Here is a 25,323-nt window from a genome sequence, read left to right as displayed (position 1 = left end):
AAAACTGACTTCCAACGTTGACTGCTCTGCTTAGTTGTTTTTCCACACTTTTGAGGAAAGTTTTTTCGCTTAACCCTCTCATTAAGGGCCACGACTGGTTATCCACCCACTTCCTAGCTAAGGTTGTGGCAGTTAGGGGCTTCAAGAAGTGGAAAGGGGCAACGGGAACCTGTGACACGAGGGCAGGTGACGGACGGCAATACAGGAAGACACCAGAGGTGAGTTAAACATATCTTTATAAATTTATTTATTTTATCTGTAGGTGTTCTGCCCCTATTTCGAGCAAAGTTTCACTTTAATTTTTTTATTGATATATATTTTACCCCACTGAATAAATGTCAGCTTAAAACGTAAAGGGGCTTATAGTGTCTGATTTTCTGTATTTTCCATTTTGAAGAGTTAAGGGGAAAAAAAAAATCTTACTCCCTATGATGAAATTGTTTCTTCACTGAAGTAGTTAACTTAAATTCAAGGTTGGATATTAAAAACATTTTAGTTCTGCATTATTTTTTTACTGAATAGATGGTGAATTTATTCTGATATATTTTAAAATATCATCAATAGAGGTGCTAATAAATGCTCAGACGGCTTTAATTCTGAGGATGTCTACCCAGATAGCACATGATGTTAAATCAACGTTGAAAAATAGTTAGAATCGTTGATTTTTGGTTGAAGTCGACAAATGACGGTGGATCAACCATCAAACAACCATCCAATCAAACCGTTGAAACTGTGACATTGAATCAACGTTGTTTTGTGGTTGAAATCTGATGTCTGAAATGCCGAAGTCTGATTAATGGTTGATTTTTGGTTGAAGACGACAAATGACGGTGGATCAACCATCAAACAACCATCCACCTCTAGCCAAGTAACCAATGTTGAAACTGTGTCATTGAATCAATGTTGTTTTGTGGTTGAAATCTAATGACTGAAATGCTGATGTCTGATCAACATCTGATCAATATTGAATCAATGTCAGATGTATTGCCGCACCCCTTCCCCTCCTCTCCTCCTCATCAGCGCTCTGGGTCAGAGCATTTTATTACTGAGCGGGGGTTATCACATTTAAATTAACCACTGCAGAGGATAGTCGGTGGTGATTCCTTTCTGTACATTTTCTTACTTGTTCATAACAATTCTCACTGACTGTGTGTGTGTGATATATTGACACAAAAACATCTACAACTTACTACAAGGAGTGGAGAGGTCCACCCCCACCGTTTACATGAGTGGGATGTCCCAAACACACAGCTGCTTCGCTGTTGGCTTGTTGGAAAATATGTTAATTCAATGTTGAATTGTCATCACAAAGGTTGCATGTTTGGTTGAGGTCGACAACTGATGGTGGATCAACTATAAAACAACCATTCAATTCTAGCCAATTAACTAATGTTGAAACTGTGTCATTGAATCAATGTTGTTTTGTGGTTGACATCAAATAAATGAAATGCCAACGTCGAATCCACTGTGTTTCAGCACTGGTCCTCCAGGCCCTACAAGTTTTAGGCATTTCCCTAATTCAACACACATGATATTAATTGACGTCTGATTAACGGGGTTTTGCTGAACTGAAAAAACGCAGGTCAGTTTGATTGACGTCAAGGTTTGGGGAAGAACTACCCAGATAGCACACAATGTTAATTCAATGTTGAATTATGATCATAAAGGCTGCATGTATGGTTCAGGTCAATGACAGAAGCTGGATCAACCATCAAACAACCATTCAATTCTAGCCAATTAACATCCATTGATTGAAATGCCACATCGAATCCAGTGTTTTTCAGCACCGGCACCAGGCACACTGCCCTGCAAGTTTTAGCCATTTCCCTAATTCAGCACACATGATTTTAATTAACATTTGATTAACAAGGTTTTGCTGAACTGAAAGCATGCAGGTCAGTTTGCCTTGAGGAAAAACTAGTAATCAAAGTGTTCAGGTGTTTTTTGCACCCCTCACCACCGCCTGCCATTCAAATGCCCAACCCCCTTCCCTCCACCCGCCAAGCACACACACACACCTCTTTCCCCCCACCTGGGCCCATCTATCCCTCAATCAGGTGAAACAACTTTAATTTTAAGTGAGGGTTTTTCATTTTTTAAAAGATTGTTTTGGCTAGTGGCCTTTATTTGATGGTTAATTGACAGGAAGGTGGGTAATGAGAGAAGGGGGGTAATGCAGCAAAGGTTGCCAAGGTCAGGAATTGAACCTGTGACAGCTGTGTTGAGGACTGAGTCCTTGATTGTGGTTTGTGCTTAACCCCTGCGCCACCACTGCACAACCCCTTTTAGGTGAGGGTTAATCACATTTTAACTTAAGCACTATGTGTTGACAACAGTTGTGATTCCGTTCTGTACCCAGATTCACTAGCGGAACAAGTCAGCGTTGGGCGGGGGGCGGGGCTAATTACCGGACCCCTAACGAATCACCAGGCCCCTGACGTTTATCGCCTGCGCTACCAGAAACTGTTGAGCGAGGGGCGGGGAGGTTGGTCTGCGTTTTTTGGTTGATCTTTACCCAGGAAACACATCGGCTAAACCGTGAGTGAAACGGTCACTGGGACTGACTAGTATATATTCCATTGAGGGAAAGTAACTTTAACATTAAATAGACCTTTCTCAACAGGCAGTAGACTTTCTCAGTCTATAATCAGATATTTAAGCCCCCCCCCCCCCATAGCTCTGCGCCTGCCCAGATTGCACATGATGGCAATTCAACATTGAATTAACATCTTTTGCCAACAAGCCAACAGCGAAGTGGCTGTGTGTTTGGGACATCCCACTCATGTAAATGGCGGGGGTGGACCGCTCCACTCCTTACTCCTTGTAGTAAGTTGTAGATGTTTTTGTGTCAATATATCACACACAAATGGTCAGTAGGACTTTGTTATGAAAAAGAAAGAAAATGTACAGAAATGAATCTTCACCCACTATCCTTTACAGAGGTTAATTTAGAATGTAATAACCCCCATTCACTAATAAAATGCTCTGACCCAGAGCTCTGATGAGGAGGAGAGGAGGGGAAGGGGTGTGGCAAAAGAGCTGACATTGATTCAACATTAATTCAACATTGATCAGTCGTTGATCAGACATTAGCATTTAATTCATTAGATTTCAACCACAAAACAACATTGACTCAATGACACAGTTTCAACATTGGTTACTTGGCTGGAGGTGGATGGTTGTTTGATGGTTGATCAACCGTCAGTTGTTGACCTCAACCAAAAATCAACCATTCTAACTATAATTCAACGTTTATTTACCGTTGTGTGGAATCTGGGCAGTTTGTTGCAGCCCTCATTACCTCCTCATCTCCCCCTACTCCCTCCCAAACCTCCCCCACCCAGCCGCTCCTCCCAACCTTCTCCTCTTTACCCCCTCTCATTCCTTCTTCCCTCCCCCTCCTTGAGCTCTGGATCAGAACATTTTATTACTAGGTGGGGGTTAATCATGTTTCAAATTAAGCACTACATGTTGAGAACAGTGGGTTGTGATTCCTTTCTGTACCTTTTCTTACTTGTCTGTAAATATTATTACTGACTGTGCATAATGTGTTGACACAAAAACATCTACAAGTCTGTACTAGGAGTTGTACAGTCCACCTCCCCAATTTTACACTTGTGGTTTGTCCCAACCAAAAAGCCACTTTGCTGCTGGCTTGTTTGCTACCAGCTTCTGAATTGAATTCTCCGCTGAGCACTTTTATGGTAAGTTTTTCAATATTACTTTGATCTTAAATGTGTTTATTGAAAAATAAGGGCATTGTTTTGTGCCCATAGTAATCCTGGTTATTTTGGGGCAAAACGGATATTTTTAATAATTGAGATCATGTCTCCTTTTGTATTATTTTCATCCTACCCACCACTCCAGGCCTAAGTATGAAATCCTGCGAGATTTTGTGGGATTTGAGTTTTTAAAATAGGGCGGGGCCTATTGTTTGGTCTTGGAGAACATGTGGTGGACAAGGAAGTGTAAGGCTGGCTGGTCCAGGTGGGCTTTAAATTGTTGTGATAGTAATCACTTGTTTTTAACTTTTTATTATGATATGCTTAGGGTCGTGCTTAAATGAGCCTCTGTACCAGAACAGCTGAGTTGGATGATTACATGACCGTCTGCAGCCATCAAGAAGTGCAGAAGGTTGTTAATCATCCACAGATTCAATCCAGGTGAGGCAGAAGGGAAACACTTAACATGTAAGGCAGGTGAAACACTGAACTAAACCTGCTAATGACTGATTCAGTCTGTTGATCCTTGGATTGGTAACTGGTTAAATTGAACTGGACTATTGTTACTTGTGTGGGATCTTTATTAGCATATAGACTCTTTTTAAGGAATTTAATCAACTTATTTGGAAATATTTGTAGTTGATGGAAGATTGAACCAGCTATTTGATGGAAGTTTATTCTGTATAAATTATAATTTTTCCAACTGCACTATAAATCACCTTTTGTTTGATTTATTTGTCTCTGGTGTGTTAAATAAACCTGATCCTCCCTGAGTTTTATTGTTAGGTTTTCTGATAAACAGCCCTTTATTTTAAATATTGATTTAATATCAATATCATAAATCCTACACTATACTGCAGCTTGATGGGTAAATGCAGTTGTATATGTAAACATTAAGATAAATATTAATGAAAGATTAAGATATTAATTTAACAGTGAGTGTACATGGGGAACTATATGGTTTGTATTTGTTCTCAGACCTGTAACCAGTACACTGTTTAATATTTCATTGTGTTTCAGAACTTTTCAAATGTTTATCATATTTCTAACTGGCACCTTCCTCACTTTTATTTTTTTCAGCTGTTGCTCTGCAGTTTGACTGAAAGCTGACTCTTGAGGACTGCAGCAAAATTGTCAAGAAGTGGCTTCATTACGCACCAGAACGAGAGGAAAACATCACAAGGAATCAAAGTGACGCCAACCAGAGTCAAACTGGGGTTACCACGACTTGTACTGTTTCCCTACTTCATACAGTACAAAGCTTAACTTCATGGACTCTGTTCTTCTGTAGACAACATACTGTTGTTTTGACAGTCAAAAAGGAATCAAATATGTTTAAAGATCTGTCCCTCTTTTCTTAAATAAAATGTTAAATCAAACCCATGTTGTCATTTTTAAACTTTTGTACACAGTTTACGCATCATCTGCCAATAATACAGTGTTTAACACCAGTGAAGAAACTTTTAGTGGCATGTTATGATGTAGACCTATCAGACGTAAAATGTACATAAATCCTTAGCTTTCATTCAATATAAAAACAACCCAAATCTGCATGTACATCCACAGTCAAATGAGTGTTGAATCAACATTGATTCAATGTAGAATTAACACAAATCTGCATGCAGATCCACGTTCAGCTGATGGTTGAATGAACGTTGATTCCTAACTGATTCAATGTAGAATCAACACAGATATGCATGCAGATCCATAGTCAAATGAGTGTTGAATCAACATTGATTCAATGTAGAATCAACACAAATATGCATGCAGATCCACGTTCAGATGATGGTTGAATCACCATTGATTCCTAACTTATTCAATGTAGAATCAACACAAATATGCATGCAGATCCACAGTCAAATGAGTGTTGAATCAACATTGATTCAATGTAGAATCAACACAAATATGCATGCAGATCCACGTTCAGATGATGGTTGAATCACCATTGATTCCTAACTTATTCAATGTAGAATCAACACAAATATGCATGCAGATCCACAGTCAAATGAGTGTTGAATCAACATTGATTCAATGTAGAATCAACACAAATATGCATGCAGATCCACGTTCAGATGATGGTTGAATCACCATTGATTCCTAACTTATTCAATGTAGAATCAACACAAATATGCATGCAGATCCACAGTCAAATGAGTGTTGAATCAACATTGATTCAATGTAGAATCAACCGAAATCCGGATGCAGATCCACGTTCAGATGATGGTTGACTCAACATTGATATAATGTAGAATCAACATTGATTCATAACTGATTCAATGTACTATCAACACAAATATGCATACAAGTTGACATACAGATGATGGTTGAATCAACATTGATATAATGTCAGTTATGGTTGAAACCCTAACGTTGATTCAACATACAAGTCACCGACCACTTTCAATGTTGTTTCAATGTCAGCGTTCAACGTTGATTCAATGTTTCTGGCTGACATTGATTCAATGTTGTTTCAATCATTCTGTGCTATCTGGGTATGCATCAGAATTAAATTGTGAGAACTATAAATGTTGCAAGTCGATTTAATCAATTTGCAACATTGTTGATTTCAATGTTACAAGTTGATTTAGTCAACATTTTATCCTTGTATCTGGAACCTGGATACAAGGATATAGCTTCTTGTCGTGCATGCTCTTATTGCTGGGCCAAATCCCCTCTTGCCTTGGAGATTTATTTGTGGTTGCCCTTGCATCCATCTTTCCTCCACAGCCTGCATACCAGAACACAGATAAACACTGCTGATGGAAGTAGGAGTAAACGTTGTCAGCAAGGAGAAATGACAGATGGAGAAAATCAATGACTCTTTTCAACTGAGGTTGTGCACGAAAAATGCTGACATCATGTTCATCTGTGAGCTGTGCTTCTACACTGTACATCACTGATGCATGGGTAATAAATACAGTTGCAGCTACGTGCTGTTTCTATAAAATTTGACGTTAAAGTTCGACACGAAAAATATACAGAAGATAGCTTGATATTACGCTGTTGCCGGGTGAAGCACATTTGTCTTGCACAACGCAAGGTTCTTGTGTTATAAATTTTTTTTGCTTAAAAAAAAATTAAATTGTAAAAACTGAAAAAAATGTTCTTCATATTAATGTGACACAACAAATTTAAAAAGAAATTGCCAGAATACGTATGGCTCTGGTAGGTGGCACTCTTTCTTTTAAACAACTAACTCAGCAGTGTATTCAAAATTAAGACAGAGGAAATAGTCCTTCTAAAATAAAGATTCAGATGGTGAAAATAAGCATTTCTTTAAAACTAACCTCTGTTTGGACAGTGATGTCGACGGACAACACATATTTGTTTTGCTGAATTTTAAGTTTTTCATATTAGAAATTTCTCCTCGCTGTTAATTTGTCCTTGTTTGTTATTAATTATGACACGAAAATGTGCAGAAATGTGTAAAGAAGATGGATGGATGGATGGATGGATGGATGGATGGATGGATGGATGGATGGATGGATGGATGGATGTGCAGAAATGCTTTCAAGTAAAATCAGAACAAACTTGATTCCTGCGATAAGTGTATTTTTTTTTTTTTGCATAATTTTAAGGTGACGCACAAATATGTTAGGCTAAATGAAGAAACATCTGATAAAATGACAGGAAGATTTTTATGATGCAAAAGGAAAAGTATTTGCAAGACCCCTCCGTTTTTTTTCCTTAGATGGCCTGCTGCTCTTCTTCTTCTTCTTCTTCTTCTTCTTCTTCTTCTTCTTCTTCTTCTTCTTCTTCTTCTTCTTCTTCTTCTTCTTCTTCTTCCAAGTTATCTTTGCTTTACCATCATCTCCTGGAGGGAACTTGAAGGCTTTGACCCGTGTATGTCAAAATGGGATCCAACCGACCCCACACATGTAAAACCTATATCATTTTCCATAGACCTCTACGCTTGCCTCAGTCCTCGCACGCACAAGGGTTAAAAGACATCTGAAACCCTTTTTCTCTGAGATTATAGTGCCCTAGAGGGCATCTTCTATTTTACTGCTTCATATTGTGAAAGGGCATCCTATCTTCATCTTAAATCAAGGGCGCATCTAAAAGGTGGGGTCAGGGGGCCTTGGTAACTTCTACTCAACTAGAAAGGAAACAATTATTCAAGTTGGATCCTAATAAAAGGTTATTTATTTGTGTGGAATTAATAATTGAAACAAAACAAAATGAAGTAATCCAGAATGAACTGGAGCTATATTTTCATAACCATGTTGCATATGATAAGGCATAGTTGAAGACCTTTCTACATTTCTGAAAGTTTTTAATAATAGTGATTCCCTTACAGATTATATTTAGCTTAGTTCTTTGAAAAGTAAATACATTTAGTTGTGTTTTTAAAACAGATTTTCTACTAGAGGAGAAAAAAAATCAAGTAGGTCGACAATGAAATATTTACATGCATAGTGAATGGGATTTGGTGCCCCTCTGTGGCAGGAATCATGTAAAAACACGTGGCTGATGCCACCATAGTTTATATTACATGCAGTTTATTAGTTTTGTGGTTTATTTTGCACTGTTATTGTTTTAATGGAGTCAGAGCTTCCACAGATGACGAGAAATGTGAGTAGCAAAAAATAGCATATTACATTTTAAAATAGATTTTTAAGTTTATATTTATACGTTTAAAAAATAAGATAAATAATAAATAAATAAATACATGCAAATAAAAATTGATTGGACTTAATTATGCAGTTTTTTAAAGTTGAAGACCTTTCTACATTTGATGGTTTGAGAAATATTTATGTGGAAAAAAATATAGTTGAAAACTATTCACATATCCATCTTTCTAGATCAGTAAATAACAGATGAATATTTTCTAGTGATACCATTTTTATTGGGCTTTGTTGGGTGTGTGAGCACATATTTGGTTGTGCTCTGGGTGGCAGAATGACGCACTTACCCAGGGCGGCATTCATCCAGAAGGAGTGGTGGAAGACTAGACTTTCACCACTCCATCCATTTTATCAGATTTTTTAGCAATTTAGCCACATGTGGCTGTGGACAATGCTAATAAATATAAAGCCAGCACTAAAATGTAATTTCAGTGTTTTCATGCAGGTTCTTTATTATGTTACAAATAAAATATTGTTTTTTTTTCTCTCCATTTTCCAAAAACATACAAATTTCTGTTCAGTAACCAGTATATGTTTTCTTAAAGCTGTTATGTTTTTCTTGGTGTAAAATTTTGGTTCATTTTACCAAATAAACACATTTCTATAGGACATGTGTGCACAACTTGAAAAGCTTTTTCTTTGAACCCTTATTCTAGTTTTGTAGTTCAAGTTAAGTTTAATTTAGTTTGAGCGAGAACAAAAATGGCTGTGGTTAGCCTCTGCTTTGACAATGACTATTTTTCTAACATATGACCATGTGACATTTTCCTACTATAGGTAAGGGAACTACTGGAGATAACTTCACTATTTGACATTTATAAAGACTTTATGATGCCTTTGCTATGACATATTACCTTAACGGTACCGTAATTCAACTCACTGTAAAATAAGCTGCCGCAAACTCTTTCCGATACCAATTCTTGCAGAGAAAACTCGATAAATATTAATACGCCAAGGAGCATTATTTCAGATTGCAGTCTCGTCTGAACCCCGTGCCCTCCACCTGTCTCTGAGTTTCTGGAAAAGCTTGAACGCTGGTTCCGTGTACTGCTTGTTGGCCAAACCGAGGACCATCGGCACCACGGCCATGCTTCCGATGCCGATGCAGGACAACACGATGTGAGTGATGGAGTTCTGCTTGGTGTCAATGATGAGGAATGCTATACAGACGTGCATGTAAATAAGGTAGGGAACCCAGCAGGCCAGAAAGGTCAGGGACACCGCCACTAAGCAGCGGGTATACCGCAAGTTCAGCCTCTGTTCCTGGTCCGACGCCTGGTTTCCTCGCTCCACCGCTCTATGGAGGCGGCAGATGTCCTTCATCTGGCCTCTTGTGATCCACAGCACACGTCCGATCATGCCAGCGATGAGAAGAATGGCTGGTAAAACAAGGCCGTACACCTCTAAGTAGATGAAGGCGTTGGGGAACACCCTCCTGTAAGAGCAGCACAACGTCAGATTGGCCGTACAGTTAGAAAGAGGTGGGAACTTTACGGCACTTTCACAGCAGTCATTCCAATCCGGCCCGGACCAGTTGCTCCACCCGAAAGCGGGCAGAGACGCAAACAAAAGCGGCGGTGCCCACACTATAAGCAGCGCCAAGGAGAAATGCCGATGCATCCACAGGGTGTTGTAGTGCAGAGGATCGACAATACAAATGTAGCGCTCATAGTGGACCATCACCAGGTTGGACAAAAACGCCAAGAAGAGGAAATTCGGGAAGATGTGAGCCACCAGGCAGGAACTGAAGCTCAGCTCCCGGTTCAGACCCATCAATGGGATGAAGGGCAGCGCCACGCCTGTGCACATATCAGCCACCAGCAGGCTGAGGAAGAAGTAGTTGGGCGTGTTGTGGAGCTGGCGGTTGCATGAGATGCCCAGGATGATGACCAGGTTGGCCAGGATGATGGAGGTCGACAGAGGCACGGTGATGATGTAGATGAGGTTCTCCATCGAGACCAGAGCGTGGGCCATCACTGGTGAAATCAGCAGGCCTCCTTCCATTTGCACGCACTCCAGTAAACAGCTACCCTAGAAGCAAAAACAAACTATAAAAACCAAGCAGTGGGGGACCCAGAAGGTTTATGGCTATACTTGTGTGGGGTCGGATGTTTGCACAAACATGCAAATGCATTGTATGACCTTGTCGGCTTGCAAGAAGCAAGACGACAGTTTTAGGTTAAGAGAAACAACCGAACGGATGCAATAAGATACAAAAGAGGATGCAGCAGAGGAAGTAAGCCGGAGGAATTTATTGCAAAAATAAAACCAAACAGGAAGAGATTGAATCAGTAATGATGATGCACACATGCTCAGTAATGTGCCTCAAAAGGTGTAGACGGACTCATATCAAATCACTTAGATTTAAACTCCTAAAATGCTGGACACTTCTGTTAAAATGCCAGGTTCTGGTGTAGCAGAGGCCCTGATGAATCCTTTCCAATCCAAAGAATAATCTGATATTCGTCCTGTAAAACTAAACTAAAAACTAATACTAATTGGATTAATCTTTAGGAATCAGACATCTTTGGTATTCGCCCACTTTACCTAGCAATAGTTTGCCAGATCTCTGAGATTGTCTCGTCTTGCCCTCAGTTATTCCAAAACTTTCATTTCAAAGTCTGGGGTTAGTGCTGCCAACATGTTTCCCTGTGGGTGACGTTCTCTTGGCGATCTGCAGTGTTTTATGTACCACCTTTTGGATTATGTGGCCAAAAAAGTTAATCTGAGTTTGGTTCCATCAGACCCATAAGACATTCTCCCACATACTGTAGTATTGGGGGATTTCACCCATATTGGGGTGCGCAGGAAATAACAACACAGAAACCCGTTTCTGTCTGTCTGCACCTTAAAGTGAGCTGAAAGAGCTTAAAAATTTGCTTTCTCTTTAAAGTGAACTAGTCGTTAATATTCTTAAAATAGGGCCACTTAAAATAGTTCTTTGTGCAGATCACTGTGCAGCTCAAGGGTCCACTTCAGCTGAGTATTTATGAATTTTCTTATTTATATTCACCACATGTTCTCTGTGGTGCCTTTCTATAAAAGAGCTGCTGAAGCTGCAGATTAAACCGATTAAAAAGTCACACGCAACAGGGGTCATAGGTCGCCTCAACTGTGACGGGTCTGACCCTATTTGCTGTCTCTTTTGTAATGAAGTGAGCGGAGATCAGATGAGGGCATGTGTTTGGAGAATGCAGCAATTTATATTGAGAAAATTTGATAAATCATAGGATGTGATACAGATCCTGGAGAATAATTTTTTTTTTATCGGTTATTTTGTTCATATGCAGTGGTGGTCTTTGCATGATTGCCTCCCTTTGTTAGAAAGACCTAGAGACTCATTTAAAACTCATTTACAAACAAAAAAATTTAATTATTAGTGTGACTTCACTTTTCTTGGACCTCTACCCAGGGATTCATTTTACTTTTTAAATTTTTCTCTGAATAGTTTCCTCAAAGCTACGTTTTTGTTATGCTTATTTCCATGACATAATTGTTCACAAAACTTTATCTAGTTGGTTAATACTCAGCTTCTCCAAATTATTCCAGTCGGTATTTTTTTTTTTTTTCTGAGTTTTTATACCGCCCCTTTGGAAATGGGGAGCTGCCCCTTTGGGGAGCTGCCTCTGTGGTATCAAAACTACCACTGTTTATGTAGGTTTTTTATGATAAAAAAAATGAGGTCACAATAAATAATTTCCAAGTTCTTTCAAACCTTAAATGTGAACAAACATCCTGTGGGAGAATAAAAAAATGTGCATGGGTAATAAAGCAACAAAAACAAAACAACAGAAGCTGCACTAACTTATTTTTTTGCCTCTTTCGATCCAGCATTTAGTCTTCTTGAACAACCACTATCAGATTTTGTGTTAGAACCACTTCCACTTTCTTAATAACTTCACCTAGCCCGATAATATTTGTGTTTATGGTGCTTAATGTTATATCAAACGCCAGCAAGCAGTAATGTATTGAATATCGACTATAATTATGATAGTGAAAATAAACATGCCTGTATATTTCCAGGGGTTTGCGTGTAAAAAGTGCATTTTCAAGCAGAACGAGGGGGAGTTTTATGGTATCAAAGTCCTGCTACAGTTTGAGCAAATGGTGTTTTTAAAGGCTCTTTAAAAGATGAACACACAATGCAAATTGGTTTTTAGCCTTTACAAGTAAAGAGCAGTTTTATGCTTTCTGGAAGGTCTTTATAGTCAGGGATGCAGCAGATTATTGACTCTATTTTAAGCTGGATGCTTCCTCTGACATAAAGCATCGTGAGTCAATTAAATAACATTCTGAATCAAAGTAATCTTTCACCTCATAACATGTAATATGCTGTAGAAAAGCCACATCTTTATGAAATGATCATCAGGAGCCCGTATAAGCTTTTTCAATCAAAAACCAGAAGGAAATTTTAAACTTTTGTTACCTTGTGTGATGAATCGTTCGGTCATGTATCATTTGTGAGATGAAATCTCAGCTTCCTTTTCTGCTGCATATCATATCCACAGCCAGAAGCGCTAAGGAGAGACACAGAGCGGCCGACCCCAACAGCTTTAACAACCCACAGTCCAAGCTCAGACAGAGACAGAACAAGCAGCCAACTCTCTTCCTCACAGTGACTTTAAAGAGGAAGTGTGCTCAGAAGGAGGAGGAGGTAGTGGTCATCCTGAGGCTGTCTTGTCCTAAACGGGGTTTGCCGGCAGTAAGAGGAGTGCCCTCTAACCCTCAATTATCCAACTAACTCAGATTTTGTACTTTTTCCTCATGTTTTATCAAAGAACCTTTCGACTGACTGGTGAAAATATAATTATGCTCATTGTTAGATAATGAGTTAGCTGTTATTAACAGCCTCTTTGGGTTTCATTTGACAATTTGATTGGATTTAATTAGAAAATAATGAAGAGACAGGACAGAGGGCTCCAAAGCCAAAACCACTGCTGACCAAAAACAACACAACATCTCAAATTCCCCCCGCCCCCCAAAAAAGCCCATCTTGGTGAGCACCAAGACTTTTGAGAAATATTCTGTGTACTGACAAGACTGAAGCTGAACATTTTGGAAGGCATATTTCTTGATACATCTGTTGCAAAACTAATTCCAGACAGAAAGAAAAAAAATTGCAGTGATGATGTCTGGCTGCTTTGGTGCTACAGGATCTGGACGACTTGGAATAGAATCATGAAATTTAGAAACATCTGAAGGAAAATGTTTTTCTCATCTTGCAACGTCTTGATGTATCTCAAGACATGTTTTACATTAGTCTAAATGTGAAGAAATAAAATATCACATCTACTAGATATGTGCTGCAAGTGATTCTCCCCCATTTCGCTAAATGTATGCTACTTTCTAAGTTACATGACATCCTCTAATAATAATTAGCTGAATTAATCAGAAAATGGGTCAGACAGGCCTCCTGTTAAGCCACTCTTAAGCGTTTAGCATGCTGATGTGAGTGAATCTTCTTTGACGATGTAATGTAGTGGTTATTTTTGGCTAATTGCTGTGACATTTGTGTAGTGATACATCTGAGCTGCGTACTGTACATAATTATACATAGACATATTGTAATACTTTGATAGTGATTTTTGGTTTGCATCTAGCTTAATGGACAAGTTCTTAACTTGTTGCTGAACTTCACTTTTCTCAATAAAAAGTTTCAACATCCACACAATGCAGAAAAACATAACAGTGGATTTTAAAACAGTAGATATAAATTGTTTAATTAAAATACCCAAATGTAAAAAACAAGTTTCTACAAGGCTAAGAAGCTTGCTAGAGCTAACTTATAAAGCTAATTGAGCAAGCTAGCTCAGCAAGCTAACATGGAAGTCATTGCCAAGCAGAAAATCCTGTTTTTTAAGCAGTTTTATTGTTCAAAAGCAAGTGAGATTTTCCAAATAAATACTACATCTTAAAAAAAAGTCCGCGGGGAGTGTGAAAGCCATCTTTTGGATAGATTCATATACAAGCTAGCATCTACCGGTACTTGATTTTCCTATTTGCCCTCAGGGTGAACAACGCTTATAAATACATGTATGTATACACCTGAATTCATAACAGCTGTCACAGACGTCTGATATTTAAACAAAAAGTTGGATAGCAGAGCAGTGGAGAGCTGTTTTGCTAGCCAAACATAGGGGCCCCTCCTTACCCAGATAGTTTGGAGCCTGGAAGAGATGAATAAGCTGCGCTCAGATAATGCTTTTAAACAGAAATGTTCCCAAGACTTGGAGCATTTGGAAAAAAGACAACACAGGGAGGACAAGCTGGACATAAAAGAAAAACAAGAAGAGACAAAGCATTTCGAATTTCCCCGAACTCCAGGCCCTGTGCGATAATTAATCAAATCCATAAGCTGGTTTATTTCTGTGTACAGCAGAAAAATGTAATGGAATAAGATTAATTAACTTGGTTTGCAAAGAAGATAATCAAAATTTTTGAGACTTCTTTTTTTTTTTTTACAGTGAAAGTGACTAATAGCTATAGCCATCGCCGGAGAAAATATATTTACAGAAAAATCAACTTCGGAATATAGTTAAATGTGAACATTTTTATCCAAAGTGGGAACGTTTTTCTTTTTATCCATTGGTTTTCTATTCAGACTGTGTTTTTAGGGGCATGGTTAGAAAAACATGTAGGCTCCTCATACTGAATATTTTTTGAATAAAGTTTTTTTGGTAACACTTTATTTGAAGGGGGTGACTGTCATGACACTTTCATAAACATGACATAACACCTGTCATGAACATGAATAAGCCTTCATGAATATTTATGACTGTTGTCATAAAGCGTCTTTCGGTAAATTATGACACTTAATACAAAGTTGACATTATTCAAAATGTCTTTTTTATGACAACTTGACATTAACCAGGAAATTATTACTGTTTAAACTTTACCTTTAATAACATAAAGTTACCTCATTTTAAACGTGCAATCAGTAATACTTTTATAACAAATTTATATCAATAATGATTTATTGGTTAATGTCAAGTTGTCATAACAAAGACATTTTGAATGTCATAATAGTGTCATAATTAACCGAATGACTCTTTATGACAACAGTCATAAATATTCATGAAGGCTTATTCACGTTCATGACAGGTGTTATGTCATGTTTATGACAGTGTCATGTCAGCCTTATTCACCCCCCTTCAAATAAGGTGCTACTGTTTTTTTTTGTAATAAAATAAACAGATAAGCAAATAATGAACTAATCTATCACGAGTGGCTGATGACAAGTGGAATTGGAGCATTGGTTACCTCCTCTTTCCCATCCTTAGACGCCTTTTAACATTTTCATTTAAACTTATACAAGCAATATTTTAACTGTCCACACAAAGTAAAAATTGTTACGTTGTATATAATATGCAGTTTGATTGGATCTAAGGTCAAAGTTGAACATTCTTGCAATCTAAATAACATAAAAAAATTCCAGCAGAGTAAAATTAATAATAAAAAGTTTTTTATGTTTTGTATTAAAAACAGAAATCATGACCAAAGCTAGGAGTATTAGTAATATGAGATTGACTGTTTCTTTCATGTCTGAGAATCTTGTTGTCAGGGTTGACACCTTTAAAGTAGGCAATTTAAAATATGGTAGCTTCAGTTAGAAAACAAAAAAAAGTTATTTCTGCAGGATACACATATATATATATATATATATATATATATATATATATATATATATATATATATATATATATATAATCCTCCCACAAATTGTTCGGGAGACAGAAAATCCACTTTTTCCCATGGAAAGAGACATGAGATTTTGCTCAGTTTTTTTCTCTGAATACCGCAGCCTTATGAAATGTTATTGGAGAAGTGCTTTTCTAAACAATTGCTCATTTAATCAATAAATGCATCTAGCACTCTGACAGTGTAAACAGAGACGAGACAAAACAGCAAGTGAAAACTAATGTCCAAACACTGTGTTGTGACAGTGGAGGGAAATACCCTACTGTCAGTGTAAACTACATCAGACAGATGTCATTTTTTCCCCCCGGTGTCCTGTTGCGACTCTACTGAGTGTAGCGCAAACACGTTACGATACTTTTATTTATGTAAAACACACATCTTGTTTATGCCTTAAAAAGGGGAAGCTGTACAGCCTTTCTGGGTCACTTACCTTTGCACTTTTGGCTTTGTACAATGGCACAAGGAAAAAGCACTTGTGCACAGGATACCCACTGACGGTTTCCTCTTTTACTGAACAGCCAAGCGGAAGGGAAGAGCATGAGGACAGAAATAAGGCTGACAGTAGGCATCCCTGGTTTGGTAAACAACATTTAGGAAGCTTTCTGGAGTAAAGTGCGCACCAATGTGTATCAGAGATACACTGACGCCAACCCCATTAGGTCGACTTTAATCCAACTCTAGTTCGTTTGCCTAGAAAGTCCTGCTTGTTTGGGTAGGTGTGAATGTGCAATCAAAAAGAGAACTCTGTTCCGCCTACAAACCTCCGTCTCGGTTTGATTGAGGTGAACTCTTGTGCGGCTCGAATGTGAACTGGAGAGCGCTCCGAAAATAGGAAGCAGACTATAGCACAGGGCATTTTGAGTAAATAGAACAAAAACAAACGTGCAAGTGTCGTGCTAGAAGAAGAAATGGTTTGTGTTCTTTGTTGCTCTCAGTGTCTTCTTTAGAAGCTTTTGTGTCAGTGTTTCTTGGTGCAGCGCCACCACAGGTGAGGAGGGGAACAGTCTCTTCAAAGGGTTTGGATTGCTTGACACAGTGCAGTGTGAAAGCTAACCGCATCAGCTGGAAAGGTAACAAATATCACAATTTTGCTCCCTACTAGTCTCTAAATGTTCCAAGTTATGTGTGGCTGACTAATTCAGTGCTTGGTGTAACAATCAATTCAACAGTAGAACCTAACAAAGAAGTTGTTGAGTTTATATCATCTTTTTTAGCAGGAAACAAAACAAACAGTATTTTCTGGACGCAGTTTAAGTCTGTTACTGCGTCATCGTGAGCAACATCCTTTTTTTCTCAGCGTAGAAGTCTTCTTCCAGGAATATTATGTTTATACCAACAGAGATTCCCCAACGGATCTTAATTATGTAAGAATGGAAAGAAACCCCATGCTGCTTAAAGCCTCAGATGTTGAGCACTATGCCTAAACACGAGTCCAGATGATTGATGTAGGTTTTAATGGAGTTCTCCAATTCGTCCCACACAGTACTTCAGTTACTACAACAAGTTAGATTACAACAGAGCAATAAAACTGATTTTTATACCAGAAATGTTGCAACTTAAATGTATGTCCATGTACGGCGGCACAGTATAGAAACAATCAGGTATGTTGAGAGGATCGACAGGCCTTTTGTTTGTAACATTTTTTTTTTGGTTACAAATTCTTTTTATTGGTTATTTCTAACAAATAGTAAGAGAAACTGAATTGTGAGTTTTTATATACAATCCTCATATTTATAACACCAAAAGAAAAAAAAAACAACCACTTAGCTGCACCTGCTTTTTGCAGATAAGATAACTGATACGCCCATTGCTGGTTTCAACGTGGGCCGGTCAATTACCGAGACTGGTCCGAGTTCTTCAGATCAGTTCAATCTAAAAGTTAAGTTTACTAGACAAAGGAGACACAAGTGGGATTTATAGAATGACATTAAAAACCTCCTAACCTGATGTCCTGAGTACTGAAAGCACATGGTGCTGCGTTTCTATTAAATTATAAAGAGCTAAATGCATTATGTGAGCTTTTTCAAACTCATTGTCTGATTCAGTCTTGCTTTAATCACATCTAAAGTTGATGGAGCTATTAAAAAAAAAAAAAAACTCCCTCCCTTAGGAGGTTGTCATCTCCAGATCGACTCAACTTCTGCTTTTATGTTTATCTAATAACATATTTCAGCTGAAACTGAAGGCTAAAGAAGCACTTACAGTCACAGATTTAACCGAGCGCAGTATTTTTTCCGCCGGTTAACCATGTTGCCACGACCCGTAATATAACAACTTTGCCCTTCGGCTTGGTTTGAGCTGCTTTAGGAAACGTCTTTATCTCGTAGACACACAAAAATAGATGGGAGAATGAACATAAGACACAAAGCAGTCCCTGAATGATAATAAAAGTTTAAATTGCCCAGAGGAGAGCATATTGTTTTATTGTCTGTATTTACAATTGAGTTTACATGAATAAGTTTGTGTGTTTAGTTGAAAGACCACACACGTCCTTACATTTAGGAAATGATGCACCACAATTACAGGGAGAAAAAAAAAATCACTGTCCTTTCATGTGCTGATTCATGAATAAGACCATTTAAACTAAACAAGTAGGTGGATTTTTTTAATCTGACAAACCGGAAAATAGGAAGAAATCAAGAGCATTTCTGTTTTAAGGGTTTCTGTCAAGAAAACACGTGAGGATACTTTAAAATACCGAAAGGATAAGAAAATCTATTCTCCGGTGTAAGAAAACAGAAAGTTTGAGCAGTAATTGTCCGTTTGCTGTGACGCATTTTCCTCTTTCCTTTTCCTCTAGCTTTTGTTTTTATCGATCGGGTCTTTGGAGGCAGAACACTTTGGCCTGGTTGTCTCCTGAGGCCGTTACGGCAAGAGACGCTTCCCTGAGGAGACACAAGGACACCATCAGGTGAGGGAATCCCATTTGTTCTGCTTTAATAGTCAAAAAGTTCAAAAACAATGCTTTGCAACAAGTATACCTTAATAAAGCAATGTGTTTGATAATCAATTAAAATTGAAGCTTTCATGGAAGGCTATGAATTCTGTCCTTAAACAAGGACATTTAACACTTTTTCTTTCATCCTTACAAAACTTAAGTTTGTAAGTTTGGTGACATATGTACTGTGTTACAAAACTGTTTTCACCTATTAGAAATGAAGCGAGCGAAACAAAGCAGTCGTACCCGTTGATGGTGAAGTCGAGGATCTCTGCGGTGTGTCCGTGGTACTCGGACAACAGGTTGCCAGAACGGGCGTCCCACAAACGCAGCGCTCCGTCCAAACTGCAGGTGGACACCACAGACGAAGACTCCTCCCATTGCAGGTGAACGATCCCCGCCTGGAGAGGCAGTAAAAGGTGGTGGTGAGGAGATTTTTCAACGTATTGAACTAAAGCAAAACAGAAGGACACTCACCTCATGCTGGCATCTGTGCCTCAGCACCTGTGTAGAAAGGTCATAAATGGCCAGAGTCCCGTCCAGGTACGCCACAGCTATGAGAGGTAAGCTGCAAACATCCCCGCAGATGTAAGACGCTGAAGCCGACGTGTCACATTTTGTAATCCGATTTTTTAAACTTACATGTTGCAGAATCCCACAGACTCCACGGAGTTGGACTCTTCCTCGTCTTTCGATCCTTTCGCCTTACCTCCCTCCACAGAGAACACTCCAACTACCTGTGAACACACTTTTACTGAGACGAGCTTCTCGGAGGATGTCTGTTGGGCATACTGGCTCACGGCTGCACCCACCTTGCCTGTGGTGGTGTTGACAAGCTTGGCACAGCCGTCCACTGAACCCGTCAGCATGAGGGAGCCATCCTTGTTGCAAGCAAGGCAGGTCAGCGCCCCCTGGTGTCCGTCTTGACCTGCATAAGGATGCACTTTAATCTCTGTTTGAAATCTCCTGACTTGGTGACATATGTACTGTGATAATTTGGCCTGAACACATAAAGTGCTATGTATGCCGAGTAATCAATGTGTTTGTGTCCTACCTTTAATGACATGAATGGCATTTCCATGCTTTAGGTCCCACACCCTTATGGTTCCGTCCTCATAACCCACCACGGCTCGTTTACCTGGAGGAAGGTGTGGCAACGTCATAGTGTTTCCCCAAAGACTTGACAGCATCAAACTTAAGATGGTAAATTAGTTTTTTCTTAATGTTTTTATCTGGAGAAACACTTACTTTAGTGAGCGCTGATAAAGTTTTTAAGATTTAGGACAGGTCTGCTTTAATGCTTGTCTTTTTATTCAGTCTATGTAACTATAAATCGTCTATAATCAAACCCTGACTGTCGTATTCACCACTAAACACTTGTTACAACCTTTCTGAATATTGTGAGGCGTTCTTTGTTTTGGTGTTTTCTCACCATCAGGGAGGACTTTGCCACTGGTTGCCTGACACGCAGGACTCTCGAAGGTTTTACAGTCTCCTGCAGGGATCTTCCACATCCACACGTTGCCATCGTTTGTCCCCGCCAGCAGCACGGGAGCGCAGGGATGCCACTCCAACCACTGAGGAAGAGGTGAAAGAACATAATACAGAAAAACGTTGATCTACTGATGTAATTCTGTATTTTTGATATTTCTCTAAGGGATAAAAAAAAAAACAAGCTTAAAACAAGAGATAAACTGACTCTCTGCATCTTACCTCCAGATCTCCGACTTCAAATGACCAGATCTCCTCTTTTGTTTCCACTTTCCAGACTTTGATTAGACCGCTCATATCCCCCGAAGCCACCAGAGATGAGTCATGGCTGAACATGGCACACGTCACCGAGTCTTTGTGTCCTGCAGGGTAAGAATAAGAAAAAAACAAGACGCATATTAGACAGAAAAAAAACTGGGTGGATGGATACATAAATAAATAAAAAACATGATCAGAAGCAGATTCATGAATAGATAAGTAGCTGGATGGTTGAATGGATGCAAAGATAGGTAGATTTGAGCAGGAGTATTCACCTGTGCACTCCATCACGACCTCTCCGTCGCTCACTCTCCAGACGTAAGCCTTATCATCCTCTCCACCCGTCACGGCTAGGCTGTTTGTGGCTGGATCCAAACTCACACAGAACACAGAGCCTGGGCACGGGGAGAGGAGGGCAGCAGGACAAAGTCTGAGCCTTGAACAGCCGTAAAGGCAGATGCAGCACAAACCTGCAGGATGGGTCTACCTGTGTGCTTGGAGAAGGTGAGCTCGCTGTCATCTTGCTCCGCCTCTGCTTCCATCTCATCCTCCGTCTCCCAGCCTTCATTATCGTCCTCCGGGTTTCCAGGATCCTCAAAGTCAACGTCTCCCAAGTCGTCAGCCAAATCATCTAGGAAAACAAAGCTTATCTATAAATGCTGAAACCATCAAATTCCAAGAAAAACTTGGATCTAAATAACTTCTGAAGTCCTGTTCCATTCCCCAAACACACAGAAGTTGTAACTCGGTACCACCGCTGAAAGGTAAGCAGTCAGTGCAAGGACTCCCTCAGTACCTGGCCCAGGCTCTGTGTCGTTGAGATCGATTACTTCAATTATTTCCTCATCTCCATGGAGCTCTATGGCATTCTCCTCTGTGTTGTCCATGACGCCAACAGGCTAAAAGCAGGCAAAAACACCAGCGCTAATAACACCACGTAAGTTAACTTTTAGCTACTTACAGAATCTAAAAGCCGCTCTTTTACTCATAAACGTCGCTTTATGTGATATAAGAACTTAGCCGAGCAAGTGTAAATTGTCAGAAAAATTGTCTGGGCATGATTTCTTCACATGTTGCTGCCTGAAGACTGGGGAACTGCCGCATAATAATGACGAAGCACTCGGTCGGCCTCCAGTCACACAAGCGACCAATTACGTTCTCAATGCCGAGTAACGCCTCCTTACAACCCGGGCTATCATTGGCTGAAATGGTTAGAGGGAAGGTTGGGATTGGTTGTCTGGACAGAGTGGGTGGAGTCGTTTTCTGGGATTTACACAACGTAGAACCGAGTCACGCAAAATCCACCAGGTGGTGCTGTTGACAAACTAATGACTCAGCTTCCAAGAGAGGAAAAAAAAATCTTGCAAAGAATGTTAAATAAAAATATACATTCATTATATATTTTTATATGTAAATGAAAATTTTAATAATTACATCGACTATTTCATAATAATTTAACTCTTTAAAATAATTGTTACTTTCTATCAATGTAATATTACTATGTTATATAAATAGTTGCATGTATTTTTGTATTTAATTATAATTGTAGATATACAAATTGTCATTTTTTTATATTTGTACACTTGCATAATGTGCTAAAAGTCATAATCTTCTTATAATTTGTTTCTTTATTCATTCATTTCTTCATTTAATACAATATCTTTCTTTTTAAGTATTTTATTAGTTTATAGACAAGATTTGGGCTCCTTACCCATTGCTCATTGTGCTTATCTGGTGTACTCAGTATCTGATTAACATCCTTCTCCTCTTTAGCAGCTCTCTGCTCCCTCTTGAACAAACAGCAGCTTGGAATGATTTCCTTTCTGATTAACATTCAGAGTCCTTCTCCTGAGAGACGGAGGAGGGATAATGGGGTGTTATCAAAACTGCAATTTACCTGCACGGCATTAAGAAGTCGCAGAGGAATTTCAAACACTTTTGAAGTGTTGTTTGTTTTTTTAAGACGCTAAAAAATTTCATCACACATTAATGACAATTAGGACTATACCGCCACAGAATGGTTTAATCACGGACCCATTCTCTCTCTGTTTCTCTCTCTCTCTTGTCCCTTTGCCAATCTTTTAACACACCCCTGCCAAGCTCTGTAAAGAAAAAAAGAAAAGAAAAACAGGATTTCTGATTCCTGTGCACTTTGGGAACAGCCTGAAAACTTTTCTTCCCAGATGTCTGACTGTACACTCCTGACGTGTAGACATAGGCTGTAAAACCACAGGGAAAACATCATTAGTGGCAAAGGCTGCTCTCCATTTTAAAAGAAACTGGTTCTCCCTGCCTCAATCCCTCCTTCAAACATCCCCGTGCCAGGGACATTTTATGAACACTTAACGCAGTTTGTCTACTTCAGGTCTTTTTGGTCGGACTTGAACGCCCCTGGCTATACGCTGCTGGCAGGAGTCACACGCTGGATGCCCAAATAAGTTTTACGGGCTGCTCGGGCCCCTCCGTTTCTAGTCTTCTGTGGAAAAATACAAGCATCTTGTGATGGGAGAGATGTGGAAATATCAGTGTGTAGGTTATTTAGGCATCTTAAATCTGCAGCAAGTAACAGATTTATATAAACTCTGCAGCCATTTATGACTAGCATTGGACGATGCTGCACTGGAAAATTAAACACCGCTAGCTGCTTTCACTCGCTTGGTAGGTTCAGTTCTTTACGGTATTTTCCACCTCAACAGACGTCGTCTTTTGTTGCCAATGTTTAATATTAAGTTAATTCAACGTCAGATGAAGTGGACCCGAGTAAATAATAAAAGCAGTTCTCAAATTAACGTTTCACTTTTTGAGACGGCTAAAAACTATTCAAACCAATTTGTGGAAAAACAACAGCCCCCTAAACCATTGTTGTGTTTTTTTTTTTAGCCTACTTCATATTGTTGCTAAAAAACTATTCACAATTTATCAAGGCGGTATTAATACATGACATAATAATTTTTTTTAGTTGTATGATTTATAAAACTAATCTGGTCTTTGAGGATATTTGCAGCTCTAACATGTCAATTCCTTTTGAGGAAAGATGCAAATGTTTTTACTTTTATTCAAATGAGCCTATTTTCATGTGAAAACATTACTACTGGTGTCTGTTTTCCTTGTGAGCGATCCTGTGGAGCGGCACGGAGGCTGTTATGAGATTATTAAAACTCAAGACGTTGGCTTTAAAAGACTGGCAGTGAATCTCGTTGGAATACACAAACTGTATCTCCTCTGAGTTATAGACAGTAGTAGACATATTCTGGTCAGGAGTCTCTATCTAAACCAATAAATCATGTGACTCGGTTTCCAGAACTACCAAAGAAGCCTAAACCCCCGCCCCCCTGCCATGTTATAATAAAGACTTTACATTTTTAAGACATCTAAGCTACTGGCCTTTTTCTACTGGTATGCATCAACACCACATGACTGTGGTTGCAAGCTTTTCAACAGAGAAAACGTCACAGGAGTGAGGAGATCATGGGGTCAGGTCAGTAGTGTTTACACCTACAGAGCCTGACAACAGGAAGTCCATTCATTTCTGTTTATGCAGCAGACACAGAAATTGGTAGAAGTTGATGGAAATCCTGCAGCCGAGGCCGTCTTGCTGTCTGAGTTAGATTTTTAGTCTTAAAGCTGATTTCATTTTCTTCATCGATTTGCTTAAATATTCATTCCCTCCTCCTATTTTAGCTCCGTGGTATTTTTAGAGTCGGTTTCATATCATGTTTTAATATTTGCTTTGCTTCTGAATCAGCATTGTTTGCTTTTGTTTTCAGATGCCATGAGTCATGTGGGGGAGCAGCAGGTGACGGTTTCGGTCTCGTTTGTTTGTCTTTAAAATGAGATGAAATTATTACATACTTCTCACTACCTGTAATTGTTGCATTATATTTTTTTTTAGCTTAATTTGCTAAATTCCTGTCTTTTTCATCTCTCCAAATTATAATTTGAAGTTAAAAGCGTAAAAAAAAAGAAAAAAGACCTTACTCTCTTCAGTAGACAAAGTGAGACATTTTTTTTGGGAGAAATTTTTCCAAAAATTCATGTCAAAGTACGCAAAGATTTCCCCTTAAATGTAAAGCTGACGTCACTCAGAGTTTGTCCACTCACGGGCTAGAAACTTTAAGTCTCCAAAGCCTCTGGAACGACGCATTGGGTGGGCTTCAGAAACCAGGAGCGACCCGTCATAACATTTCTCAGTTTATCGCCCGGGCGAGCTGGTTTATGTCTGAAATAGCCATAGTCTCCGCAGCGCCGTAGTGGAAACAACGTGCTCTGTTCCCGACCGGCTACTGGAGCCATATTAATCTGCTATGAGTGCCGTACCCTCACCTTTATGCACTCACCAGCAGTATGAATAAAAACGTCCTGGGAGATGGCTCCGGTAATTACTCTGTGTGCAGCTCAGTGTTGGCTTTGATGGAAAGTTTTAGACCAACTGGCGCGACTTGAAGAAGCCTGGATGCTGATGCTTATTAATTATTATTATTATTATTATTATTATTATTATTATTATTATTTATTAATAAGACTCCATTACTGCTTCTTCCTCCCTCTCTCAAACATGTCACATGAGCTATACCCAAAAGGCAGAAAT

General features: G+C 39.1%; 2 protein-coding genes across 2 annotated transcripts; both read right to left on the bottom strand.

Annotated features, from left to right (window-relative positions):
- Positions 1–8,776: 8,776 nt before the first annotated feature.
- LOC106924966 (G protein-coupled bile acid receptor 1) lies at positions 8,777–10,373 on the bottom strand. The gene has a single exon (XM_014998950.2). It carries the CDS (start codon positions 10,352–10,354, stop codon positions 9,317–9,319), a length of 1,038 nt encoding a protein of 345 aa, XP_014854436.2. The 5' UTR covers positions 10,355–10,373; the 3' UTR covers positions 8,777–9,316.
- Positions 10,374–18,427: 8,054 nt separating this feature from the next.
- aamp (angio associated migratory cell protein) lies at positions 18,428–21,850 on the bottom strand. Its single transcript, XM_014998926.2, has 11 exons — positions 21,532–21,850; positions 21,223–21,366; positions 21,011–21,130; positions 20,700–20,839; positions 20,419–20,563; positions 20,041–20,124; positions 19,799–19,914; positions 19,629–19,723; positions 19,464–19,554; positions 19,233–19,387; positions 18,428–18,933 (listed from the first exon to the last, which is right to left on the bottom strand). Exons 1-11 carry the CDS (start codon positions 21,620–21,622, stop codon positions 18,858–18,860), a joined length of 1,257 nt encoding a protein of 418 aa, XP_014854412.2. The 5' UTR covers positions 21,623–21,850; the 3' UTR covers positions 18,428–18,857.
- Positions 21,851–25,323: the final 3,473 nt, after the last annotated feature.

This window comes from Poecilia mexicana, unplaced genomic scaffold (assembly GCF_051168715.1).
Source record: "Poecilia mexicana isolate PSO_F unplaced genomic scaffold, ASM5116871v1 scaffold_2, whole genome shotgun sequence".
NCBI lineage: Eukaryota > Metazoa > Chordata > Actinopteri > Cyprinodontiformes > Poeciliidae > Poecilia > Poecilia mexicana.
The sequence above is the reverse complement of the archived record's forward strand: the minus strand, read 5'-3'. Positions and strand labels throughout refer to the sequence as shown.

Coding starts and splice junctions, on each gene's coding strand:
- aamp (XM_014998926.2), bottom strand. CDS start 21,622: ATGGACAACACAGAGGAGAATGCCATAGAGCTCCATGGAGATGAGGAA. Junction 20,564..20,699: donor TTGAAGTCGGAGATCTGGAG/GTAAGATGCAGA, acceptor CCTCTTCCTCAG/TGGTTGGAGTGGCATCCCTG. Junction 19,388..19,463: donor GGCACAGATGCCAGCATGAG/GTGAGTGTCCTT, acceptor CTGCCTCTCCAG/GCGGGGATCGTTCACCTGCA.
- LOC106924966 (XM_014998950.2), bottom strand. CDS start 10,354: ATGGAAGGAGGCCTGCTGATTTCACCAGTGATGGCCCACGCTCTGGTC.